Here is a 12718-nt window from a genome sequence, read left to right as displayed (position 1 = left end):
GGGGTTGTAGGGGATAGCGTCGTACTTGGCCGACCAGAGCTTGTTCGTCAAGTTGGCCTATAATCTGCTGACGAGGTCGGTTAAACCGCAGCAGTTCGTCAAAGTGACCATTAACCAGTTCTTGTGGAACTTCACGGATCCTTTGATGGAGGCAGCACATAAGGTGTCGCCGTATTTGGTGCCGACGAAGAATTTGGGGGTTTTGTCGAGGGTGAGTTGGCTTTGGTAACGCGTCCAGTACTACCAATGTAAACTATTTCTAGAGAAATTCTCATTTTTCCATTAACGATCAGGTTTTTTTTAATGTAAATGGGGCTTTTAAACTGAGGTTATGAATTAATTGTGACAAATGTTGTCAAAGTTAGATTTCTTGTTGGTGCTTTTAATGACTTTGTATCCTTTGTTAATTTATTTAACATATTATTACTCTGTTTAGGATCAAAGGTACAATTGATTGCTAATATACAGGATGATAAAAAATGGAGAATGACTCACAATAAGATTAATTGCAGTGTGTACATTTCACGTTCCTTGGTGACTAAGTGGTAGCAATGTCTGGAAAAAACTATTTGAAATGAAATATAAATTGTTAAACACGCCACTGGTTTCTTGACCTACCATAACTACTATTCAATGAATGGCACAGAGCGACTAATATTAAGACCCAAAAAAGCGGCGCACTGATAAGCAACTTGTAAATACACGATAAGGGCAAGTTTTGTATTAGTTAGTTGCCGTCGTATGTTCGGTTAACGTCTTTGGCAATAGTGAATTTTTCCAAGTGTGTCCACATGGTAATGCTTTATGGTGTGGCTAATGGAAACGCCAGGTTGGCCGGGAATTGTGGATCGAGCGTTTTCAAAATCGCGTGGTTCTGTGTTCGCAAACATTTATATCAGTGGTACAGCATCATAGTACCTTAAAACCTCAAACTCACAATCATGGCCGTGATAAGACCGAAAGAATACTGCAAGCTGGAGAACAAATTTTGGAACGCGTCGAAAAACAGCCCGACATTCTGGCGTTCGTAGATACAAGAAAATTGTTAAAATTCTTCAGAAACGTCACTTTTGAAGCGTTTTCTTGTAGTTTTAAGCCAATCAGACACCCAACGGGCTCGGAAAGAGCAACGAAACCATCAAATTTTAGCTAGAAACTGTATTTTTGTCGATTTTTATTGAATTTGAACTATATTTCAACGTTTTTTGATGGTTCTGAGCCACCAAACACACTTAAAGCATGCAGAATCGTCTCAGATTAGGAAAAGGAGACGTTTGGGTCAATTTTATGCATTCTGGCGTTCGTAGATACAAGAAAATTGTTAAAATTCTTCAGAAACGTCACTTTTGAAGCGTTTTCTTGTAGTTTTAAGCCAATCAGACACACTACGGGCTCGGAAAGAGCAACGAAAACATCAAATTTTAGCTAGAAACAGTATTTTTGTCGATTTTTATTAAATCTGAACTATATTTCAACATTTTTTGATGATTCTGAACGACGAAACACACTTAGAGCATGCAGAATCGTCTCAGATTATGAAAAGGAGACGTTTGGGTCAGTTTTATGCATTCTGGCGTTCGTAGATACAAGAAAATTGTTACAATTCTTCAGAAACGTCACTTTTGAAGCGTTTTCTTGTAGTTTTAAGCCAATCAGACACTCTACGGGCTCGGAAAGAGCAACGAAACCATCAAATTTTAGCTAGAAACAGTATTTTTGTCGATTTTTATTAAATCTGAACTATATTTCAACATTTTTTGATGATTCTGAGCGACGAAACACACTTAGAGCATGCAGAATCGTCTCAGATTAGGAAAAGGAGCAAAATGGTAAATCTTGAACTGTCACTGATAATTTTGATTGGGTTACTTTTCAAATTAATTTCATGTACCCAATGACGAGTAGAAGATCCAGCAACAAAGACTCGAAGTTGTCTTTAAAACAGTTCATCCAACAAAAACTACACCACAGCCAGTCCTGATTCAGAAAGATCGTGATTGGAATATAAGTAACTTGAATAACTTCACTCCAATGTAAATAAATACACTCATTGGAAATGTCAAATTTGTCAATTTGCAATCGTACAAAAAGGAAGGTAACTTTTGTGGCGGCACAATAACACGTTGGTATGCGGAGAAAAATAAGCGGCCTCGTCGTCTAGTGGTCAAGATACCTGCCCGACAAGCGGGTGACGTGTGGTTTGATTCCCACCGAGGCAGCAATATTTTTCTTCGCTTACCTTTACTTTTTATCCGCGGATAAAAGTTGGGGAACCTCTTTATTCATAATAATCTAATAATCTTTGAAACAAGTCACCGTGGTAATTTTTGTACTGCAGTTCAGAAACATACATCTCAAAGTCGTTAAAACGACGTATCATGGTTTCCTAACAAATTCTGTGCTAAACTCACTTTAGATTTTAACTCCCTACTGGGTTAATCTTCTCTTTATGGGGACTTTCATTTTTAACCAGATAACTTTTTATTTCACAAACTCAATCATTCTGTCTTTTGGCCTTTGGCCTTGCAACTGCCAAACAGATAGATTTCGTTGAAAATAACTTGTTTCCAGCTAAATGAGTAACTCTTGCGTAACGACAAATTGTCTATTCCTAACCCCAAGTTCGTTTTGGAAAAACAATACCTCTAAAGGTTGATACAAAAACGTGCCACTTGGTATATTATTTCTACTCCTAAGTTTTTGCTAAATTTTCTAAGTGAGTTCACAGAAGGCTATTTCCTTCCAATGTTTCTTTGTTTAAAATAGTTTGGTAGAGAATAGGTTCTCCAACACAAATGCTTTTGACTGTATCTCATCTTCACTTTTTTCGTCCTCGACACTACTTATTTCCATTGTGAGCTCAACTAGAATTTCTTCTTGCTGAGAGTTTGTACTTGTGTTTTCCCAAGGACGCGATATTTGTTAACATCTTTCACACAGAATGTCAAGAGATAGGTATCTAGCGAAATAGCTATCTAGAGGTTTCTCGAATCACCACTTCAAACTGCATTCATTCTTTCTTTAACCCCGGTTTATGAACAATTTACAAAATCACCCCATATAGAGAATCTCATAGTTGCTGTATAGTGGTTATAAGTGATTTAAAATTGAAATTACTGCCGAAAATCTTTCTGATTATGTTACCCATCGAAAAAGGTACCTAGCTCTTTTCTTTATTGATGACCCGTGCTGGAAATAATTGATAATATGGTACCTTTACGAAAAGATACCATCATTAAAAATGGTTACGTAATCGTCGGTTGTGATGATTGGCTTTTGTATGAAGCAATAAATATTAAAATAGTCCTAATTGTTCTGGCTCTCATGATCTTAAAAAATGCAATTCCGAAATCTTGCGATGTGTTAATTGCACATTATTACACACTAAACAAAGTGGTAATTTCACTACAGGTTATGCAGTTTGGGACAAACTCGACAGACTTTTTCAAAAGCGTTAATTTTATTACAGACAAAAGTGAGGTTAAGTGGTCCCATTCCGTGCTATCAGTTGTCATCAATTAAATTTCACAATGTTTAGAAAAAATCAAGGCCAAATTGATGACTTTTTCAAGTGAACACTCGATGATAATTTGTAGTCGAGTCATCCTTGGAAAGGATTTAGGACCTATGTCGGTGATTAAATGGTAAATGTCAAAACAATGACAAATGTAAAAATGGCAGTCACTGATTTTTAATAAAATAAATGTGAACTTACATTACTAAATCCTATTAACTACTGAAAATGTTCCCCATTTTATTATAAGCATAAATGAGCCCTTCGTGTAACTTCATCGACCACATATCTCAACATCTCTGCATTATTGTTAATGTCGTTAATTTCTTATAAGGTAACTGTACCAATCACTGACAGTGACCCAATGACTGAGCGTTATGAGTTTAATTTTCCGAATATAATCACATCTTAGGTCTAGATGGCGTTTTAAAAATACATATATCTTCCCTAAATCTTCTTACAAGTTTCTACATAATTACAGATTTCTGCTGAAAAAACTGTATTATCGACAGACAATTTTCTTAACAAGCTGTTGGTTGCTCTCAAATGCTTGAATATTCCTTACTACATCTGTAAGACCCGCGGCATTTAAAAGTTTTTTTTTTCGCGGTTGTTTTACATGGTAGAGACTTTTTGAGTGATTTGGTAAGTAACATTGTTTTAAATATTTACTATTTTTGCAATAAAATGAAACTAGAAATTAAATTTTCAATGAAATTGGTAGTGTCAGTGATTGGTACATTTATTTTACACATATGCCTGGTTACTGACAAAAATGTCAGTATTTGGGTCATAATATATTTTTTTTTAAGTGTTTTTTTTTATAAATTCTACAGTATGTTACCAATATGATTATGAAAATTAAAAACAAAGTAATGGACCAAATGTTTGTACCAAATACTGACAGTGAATTTTCTATATAGTTTTTGAGAACACATGTGTAGAATAGCACTGACAATAATAGGTACCTAAGACTGTCAGTAATACATGCGTTTTCTTCCTTCAGTATAAATCATGGCAAAACGGCTTCAATATAGCGAAAATGATGTGGAAAAGGCTTTAGAGGCAGTGAAAAATGGAATTCCTGTTTTTAGGGCCAGCAAAATGTTTAATGTACCTCGTACAACTCTTCTTTATAAGCATACTGGCAAATATCCAGTGGAAAGAAAAATTGGCCCCGAAACAGTTCTTTCAAAACACGAAGAGGCACTTCTCGTTGACTGGATTTTTAAATCTGTCGACGCTGGATTTCCAGTGACCAAAAACCAATTGCTGGACAGCGTACAAATTTTAGTTAAACAGCTAAAAAGGTCTAATAATTTCACAGACTCTAGGCCCGGTCGTCATTGGTATGAGTCATTTTTGAAAAGGCATCCTGAACTGGCACAAAGAGTTTCGCAAAATTTGAGCAAGGCACGTTCTTTAGTAACAGAAGAAAACCTAAGGCAATGGTTTTCTGAAATTCAAAATTATTTTCAAGAAAAAGCGATACCACAGAAAAAAAGATGAAGAAAAAGAAATGTTGATCAAAGATAAAGAAGAGAGAAAAAGAAAAAGACAAGAGAAGAAAATCCTTAAAGTTACTTCAAAAAAAACACCCGTTTCAAAACAAAAAACTGAGGTGGCAAGAATTCAAAAATCGCAGCACGAAACCAAAGAATACTTTTGTGTATATTGTGATGAATTGTATGGACAAAGGGGAGGCGAAACATGGATTATGTGTTAAATATGTAAACAATGGGCTCACGAAGAATGTGCGGGAGCAGAGGACATGCATCAATTCATTTGTGAAATGTGTCAATAAAACGTAGATTTTATATTATTTGATTTTTGATTGTATTTCTACCTGTAGAATATCAATGACTGGGACAATCATCAGTCAGTAATTGGGACATGCGTCTTTTTGAGCTGTCAATAATTGGTACAAATGTGTTCTCCGGCTTTTTTATTTTTTCTAAATCAAAATATACTTTCACAACAGTCGTAATATTTTTTTATAGAAACTTAAAAGCATAACTATTAATAGTATGTATTTATTTTAGAGAAATATCTAATTCCCAAAATTCAATAATTTTTTTAATGTCAGAAATATCTCAACATACGCTTAAGATGTCAGTGATTGGTACAGTTACCTTACAGGGTGCCGCATCCAAGTCTGGATATAGGGAATTAACATGGGAATTGGTTTTTATTTTATGATATCTCCCCAGATCACTTTAAAGCTATTATTGAGTGATGCTTTTGTGGAGATCGAAGAGGGCTATCGGCCAGTATTTTTTTCAAATCGTTGCATCGCGCTCATTCACTGTAAAAAGGTTTTAAAAACCGTATTTTGAAATTCGCGCCCGATCCGATTTGTCGCGAAATGTTCCGTAGCACTGTCGAAGTTCGGCGATCGCGTGTTTGAAATAGCCATGCAAAATCCAAATGTCAAAATGAAATTAGAAATTTTTCTCAGAAATCAACGAACAACTCAAACTGGATTATTTTATCCAGTGTGGATTATTGTAGGACAAATTAAACGGAATAAATGCACAAATTGATCCATTCATTCGTCATAGTGCGCGACCCCGTTAAACGAGCCATCTCGAAACTACAATCAGACCGTATCCAAAAAGCCCGAGATGAAGACTTCGAGCAGCTGGTCTTCCTCAAAACCCCATCGGCAGCATTTTGACATGTACCGGGAGCCCTCAAGCTAGGAATGTACTCGCGCTGCCTCACTCAGTTAATCACTGAACGACTCAAATTGAATTATTTTATCCAATATGACGATTATTGTAGGTCCATTTAAACGGAATAGATGCACAAACTGCACAAAATATTTTATTAGGTTATGCTGCTGGTGCTGGTCGAGTCTTTATTACTAAAATCTCATTAAAATGTCATGTTCTACTGCGATTAGATGAAAATACGAGGGACCGCTTTTCTTATTGTGTGATGATAAGATTTACCATCAAAACAGCTGGCGCTTTTGAAGAGAACCTTTTAATGAAGCACTACAAATAACAAAACTTAACAATTGTTGATGAATGAAGTAATGAAATATTGTACGAATCTGGAGAAGTATTGCACTATTTTCAAGAATTGCTCAAAAAGACTGCTCTCAGCAGCTGTACAGTAAGTAAGCCGATCTTCAAAACTCCTACGCGTGTCGATCAGTATTTGAGTTGCAATCTGAAGACAATATTGCTGGACTGCTTGTTTCAGCGTTCTCTGTTTGTATAGCAGGTATTGTTTGAATACAGATGGTCGTGAAGAAATCTCCAAAGAAAAAATTTAGATCCGGCGAATTCTAACATTGCGGGAAAATACTGGTTCAAATAGACAACATTTACGAGAGCTCTATGGCTGGAGATTTGGTCCTGGATGTAAAAGACCTGCTGCAGATGCCGCACCCTTCGAGTCTCAGGAAGTATTTGTTGAGCTAGCATATTGTCCTACTTCTGAGCATTCATTCCGGATTCGATGAAAAAAAGTGCAATGACATGATGTCCTAGAAGCCCCAGTCATACACTGACAGTTGTACGTCATTGATAACGATACTCATGGACCACGTGAGAGTTGTGTAATGCTTAAATTTGATCGTTCTGACGATTATAACTTCCCTTAAGACCTAATGAATATTCGTCAGTAAAACAAATGTTCCTGAAAAACTCTCCATCAGCCTAGATTCTCTCAAGCGTTTCTTCGTAAAACTCCATACGTGAGAAGTAGTCCTCAGGCTTCAATTTTTTGTCATGATGCTTTTTGAAACTCTTCTATCCCATCTCTTTAAGATCCCTAGAAAACGTTGTGCCCACCTGATTTTATTTACTTTTTATCACCTTTCAAAATAAATGTAACTTTGTTTTGTGAAATATTATTTTTATTTTTGTTGTTGTTAACAAAATAAACAAATAAAACAGTAATACAAAAGTTTCTGAATCCCAAAACACATTCGTAATAGAGAAAAATACTTTAAAATGTTGATGAATCAATGTTCTACATTTCTCTCTCAAAAATTTCTTGTAACGAACATGCTTCCAGGTGGCAAAATTCCATCCCTGCTTAACGAATGTAAAATCAATTGACTTCCAATCTTTAGTGATTCGAAAAAAAAGTGTGAAACTTACCCAAATTACCTACTAATTAAATTAACCGTTGAAGAACAAGCAGACCCTCGCTTTTTCATCTAATCGCAGTAGAACATAGCATAACCTAATAAAATATTTTGTTCAGTTTGTGCATTTATTCCGTTTAAATTGACTTACAATAATCATCACACTGGATAAAATAATTCAGCTTGAGTTCGTTGATTTCTGAGAATAATTTCTAATTTCAGTTTGACATTTGGATTTTGCACGATTAATTCAAACACGCGATCGCCGAACTTCGACAGTGCGACGGAACATTTCGCGACAAATCGGATCGGGCGCGAATTTCAAAATACGATTTTTAAAACCTTTTTACAGTGAATGAGCGCGATGCAACGATTTGAAAAAAATACTGGCCGATAGCCCTCTTCGACCTCCACAAAGGTATCACTCAATAATAGCTTTAAAGTGATCTGGGGAGATATTATAAAATAAAAACCAATTCCCATGTTAATTCCCTATATCCAGACTTGGATGCGGCACCCTGTATTAGTATCAACCTTAATTCTTCTAACCTGTTGATAGGTGTTCGATAAATACTGTTCTAAGAGTAATCACAGGAATGAAGACGGGATGGGTGGGCGGGGCTATTGCTTGTTTATGAAAGACTCTGTAGTAAAAAGTTAAACTTAGCCCCGCCCACCCACCCTGCCCCCATTTCAATGCTTCATTTTATTTAGTTCCAATGAAAGCTGGAACTCATACTGAACAGATATAAAATCGTTAGAATGAGAACAGAGCGGGTGGGCGGGGCTAGTCTTCGCTAAGACTGATTGTAGCAGATGACATACCTTCTAAGAAAATAGAGGGCGGGTGGGCGGGGCTACTACTTGACAAGATAAGACTGATTTTGGAAAATGACATATCCTCTAAGGAAATAAAGGGCGGGTGGGCGGAGCTGGTATTTGTTAAAACAAGATTGATTTTGGTAAATGACTGTTTGAATAATCACAGGAATGAAGAACGGATGGGTGGGCGGGGCTATTGCTTGTTTATAAAAGATTCTGTAGGAAAAAGTTAAACTTAGCCCCGCCCACCCACCCTGCCGCCATTTCAATGTTTCATTTTATTTAGTTCGAATGAAAGCTGGAACTCATACTGAACAGATATAAAATCGTTAGAATGAGAACAGAGCGGGTGGGCGGGGCTAGTCTTCGCTAAGACTGATTGTAGCAGATAACATACCTTCTAAGAAAATAGAGGGCGGGTGGGCGGGGCTACTACTTGATAATATAAAACTGATTTTGGTAAATGACATTATCCTATAAGAAAATAAAGGGCGGTTGGGCGAAACTGGTACTTGTTAAAACAAGATTGATTTTGGTAAACGACTGTAAGAGTAATCACAGGAATGAAGAAGGGTGGTGGGCGGGGCTATTGCTTGTTTATAAAAGAGTCTGTAGGAAAAAGTTAAACTTAGCCCCGCCCTCCCACCCTGCTGCCATTTCAATGATCCATTTTATTCAGTCCGAATGAAAGGTGGAACTCATACTGAACAGATATAAAATCGTTAGAATGAGAACACAGCGGGTGGGCGGGGCTAGTACTTGCTAAGATAAGACTGATTGTGCCAAATGACATACCCTGTAAGAAAGTAGAGGGCGGGTGGGTGAGGCTACTACTTCATAAGATAAGACTGATTTTGGTAAATAACATATCTTCTAAGGAAATAAAGGGCGGGTGGGCGGAGCTGGTATTTGTCAAAACAAAATTGATTTTGGTAAATGACTGTAAGAGTAATCACAGGAATGAAGACGGGATGCATGGGCGGGGCTATTGCTTGTTTATAAAAGACTCTGTAGGAAAAAGTTAAACTTGGCCCCGCCCACCCACCCTGCCGCCATTTCAATGATTCATTTTATTTAGTTCGAATGAAAGCTGGAACTCATACTGAACAGATATAAAATCGTTAGAATGAGAACAGAGCGGGTGGGCGGGGCTAGTCTTCGCTAAGACTGATTGTAGCAGATGACATACCTTCTAAGAAAATAGAGGGCGGATGGGCGGGGCTTCTACTTGACAAGACAAGACTGACTTTGGAAAATGACATATCCTCTAAGGAAATAAAGGGCAACAAGATTGATTTTGGTAAATGACTGTATGAATAATCACAGGAATGAAGAGCGGATGGGTGGGTGGGGCTATTGCTTGTTTATAAAAGACTATAGGAAAAAGTTAAACTTATTACTCTTACCTAAATATATAGATAATCTATAATTTTTTGTATTTCGACTAATAATCCAGTTATCAAAAAAATCCCGGGACATTGCTGTTGTAGTTCTAGCCGATTGCGCTGTATCCCCGTCTTGTTCTTCATTTTATCGTCGTTGTGGTATAAAATCTGTAAAAATTTCTTGCTGATACTAGGCAGCGCTTAGGTGACCTTGAAGAGGATCACATGATTATTATTGTCATGATTGCTTTCACCCCATTATCCGTCGTTGACTAATTTCAGCCCAATCACTTCTTAGTTCTGAGTTTTGCATGTTTGGGTGCCTATTTCAAATATTAGGTTTACAAAATTATCGTTAGTTAAAATTAATTTTGTTACAATAAACTTTTCTATGACAAGCCTTAAATATATCATTTCAGAGAAGACGTACGGATTCAGTTACAAGGATAACTTGATTATTAATTATGTTGAGCAACATACATGTTTTCTCGACGTTTCGTGACCCCCTGAGTACGAAAAAGTGACTTCCCGTTTCTGTCTGTCTGTCTGTCTGGCTCGCGTCTGTATCGATTTTTATTTAACACGTAATCTCTAAAGAGACTTCTAAGATCAAAAACATTTAAAATCACCCAAAGAATAACGTCCTAAATTGTTGCAATTGTTTGCGGGAGATTTGAAAATTGGGAAAATATGGGGAAATATATTTGAAATACATGGGTATTCTCACTTTTTCTAGAAAATGAGGTACTTAATTTGATCAACAAAAAATTGGTCGAAGGCTATAAGTATAATCTGACAAATCCAGTTCTTTAAAAAAAGTATGAAATTTGATTTTAGGATTTTCGTTTTCTGATAAAGTAAAAACCAGCGGCGTAAGTAACACCACCGCAGCCCCTGCGCTGTACGGACAATGTAAAATATATTTAAAGCACATAACTAACGGTATAAAATCTCCTTCAGCACTAGCTAATAGCAATCTGACGCTTAAGCGTTTATTTATGTTTATACATCGACAGAATGTCACGTAGAAATTAGTTTGATTTAAATGAATTCCTCAAAACAGAGGACTAAAATTATTAACTAAACCACGATCGAACAAAACATAAAAGTGGCCATTTATCCGATGGACTCGATTACTATACTTCCCTAGCTTACGCTCCAATTCAACATCGTTTTGCTAAACGAAAGTCTACAATCACTAATTCGTTTTTAAAAACTCAATTTATTATAGATTGTTTGGGTGTTCGTAATCGGGTTAATTGTAAGACACTCACTTTTCTAAGGAGTTTGATCGCATCAATCAGAAACTCTTATTGCACAAGTTACAAATGTTCGCCTTAATTAACCTTTTTACATCGTACCTGAATAAAAGATATATTTCCTCGGGCGCACCAGAGTTCTGTGTTGGGCCCCCTGCTCGTTAATATTTATATAAATGATGTCGTTGAACAACTTGATGTAAGATAGTTTATGGAATTGCTCAGTTGTCATTGTGATCAATTATATTTACTAATGAACTAAATCTCTTCTTAAAAAAAAATATCTTACCGTAAATGGGCGATAAGCCCATGGAAAGGCCTTATCGATAATAATAATCATAACAATAATAATTTGCAGATTTACTCAAACTTCACCAATACAGTGACAGTCTACGTGGGGACAAAGCACGGTGACAAAAAATTTTTCCTTATCGATAAGTACGACGGCTCTTCAGATATTCCCAACTACGGGAACACTTGTGCGGATAGAGTCTCAGGGTCGTCCGAGGGCGTTGCTTACCCGCAGTTCATCACGAAGAACACGACCATTAAATATTGGAGAAAAACTTTCTGCAAGATGGCTGTTCTCCGATTTAAGAGTAAGTACCAACCTGACGAAAAAAATGACTCAGTAAAAACTTCCAGGAAACGAATTCAAATACGGCCTGAATGCGTTTCGGTTTGATCTCATCGACTCCATCTTTAACCGAACCAAACCGAGGAAGGCCGACTGCTACCAAGGAACGCCGGCGCTCATCGACGGGCTATCGGACATTTCCAAATGTCACTATGGGTTTCCCTTAGCTACAAGTTTTCCTCATTTTCTGTACGGAAGCGAGTCCATACACTCTTTGGTGACTGGTATGAAGCCGAACCACACCTTACACGAGTCCTATTTAATCGTTGAACCTGTGAGTATATATGATTGTGTGAGTTCTGTTATTTAACTCTGGCGGTTTTAGACTACGGGAGTGCCACTGGAGTCCAACGCACGCTCTCAGAGTAATCTAGTCGTGAAAAAATTAACCGGATTCAACGAGCTTGTGACGCCTTTCAGCGACACCGTCATTCCAATGTTTTGGATTGAATATGTGAGTCACCTGACTGGTTGACGTCAGTGTTTTTTGTAATGAATGATTGCAGAAACAAATGGGGCTACCTTGGTACATAGTCAGCTTGGTCTACTTCCAAGTCAACGTCCTCCCAATTTTCCAGACGATTCTCACGTCGTCTCTACTAGTCGGAAGTGCGATCTTCATTTACCTTTATATTAAACACAAGAGAAAGCAGCAGCTGCTCGATAATAAGACTCTAGTGTTTGAGAAAGAACTGTTCATCAGTAAACCGTAGTTTAGGTGACATTGCATCAACAATCCGTAGTTTAACGATGATCACGCAGTATTCTAGTATTGCTCAATTATTTTATAAGAAGTGTCATTTTCTAACGGGAAATTTTTCACATTGTTCATTGTAGTTGTTGTAGGTTTAAATTTAATTATAGACCAAAGTTTCTCATTAAATGTGATACTTTTTGTTAGGCGAGGTTGGCAGCAACGGAGCGGTTGGTGCGCCTGCAGCGATAGTCCATTTCTAGTTTAATTTTGTACAATAAAATATGACATGTATTTATATCGAA

General features: G+C 37.0%; 1 protein-coding gene across 3 annotated transcripts in view; it reads left to right on the top strand.

Annotated features, from left to right (window-relative positions):
* LOC135142613 (scavenger receptor class B member 1-like) overlaps positions 1-12718 on the top strand; it is an 88603-nt gene extending 75885 nt beyond the window's left edge. For all 3 annotated transcript variants that reach the window (XM_064074352.1, XM_064074353.1, XM_064074354.1), the window contains exons 5-9: positions 11-211; positions 11441-11681; positions 11728-11993; positions 12045-12173; positions 12226-12718. In XM_064074352.1, the coding sequence (XP_063930422.1) occupies positions 11-211; positions 11441-11681; positions 11728-11993; positions 12045-12173; positions 12226-12432 (1044 nt within the window). In that variant the 3' untranslated portion in view covers positions 12433-12718. The remainder of the gene's footprint in view (positions 1-10; positions 212-11440; positions 11682-11727; positions 11994-12044; positions 12174-12225) is intronic.

The sequence above is a fragment of the Zophobas morio genome, unplaced genomic scaffold, assembly GCF_036711695.1.
Source record: "Zophobas morio isolate AGI-343-1 ecotype UQ-CSIRO unplaced genomic scaffold, CSIRO_AGI_Zmor_V1 ptg000049l, whole genome shotgun sequence".
Lineage (NCBI taxonomy): Eukaryota > Metazoa > Arthropoda > Insecta > Coleoptera > Tenebrionidae > Zophobas > Zophobas morio.
This window is presented reverse-complemented; position numbering and strand designations above follow the sequence as displayed.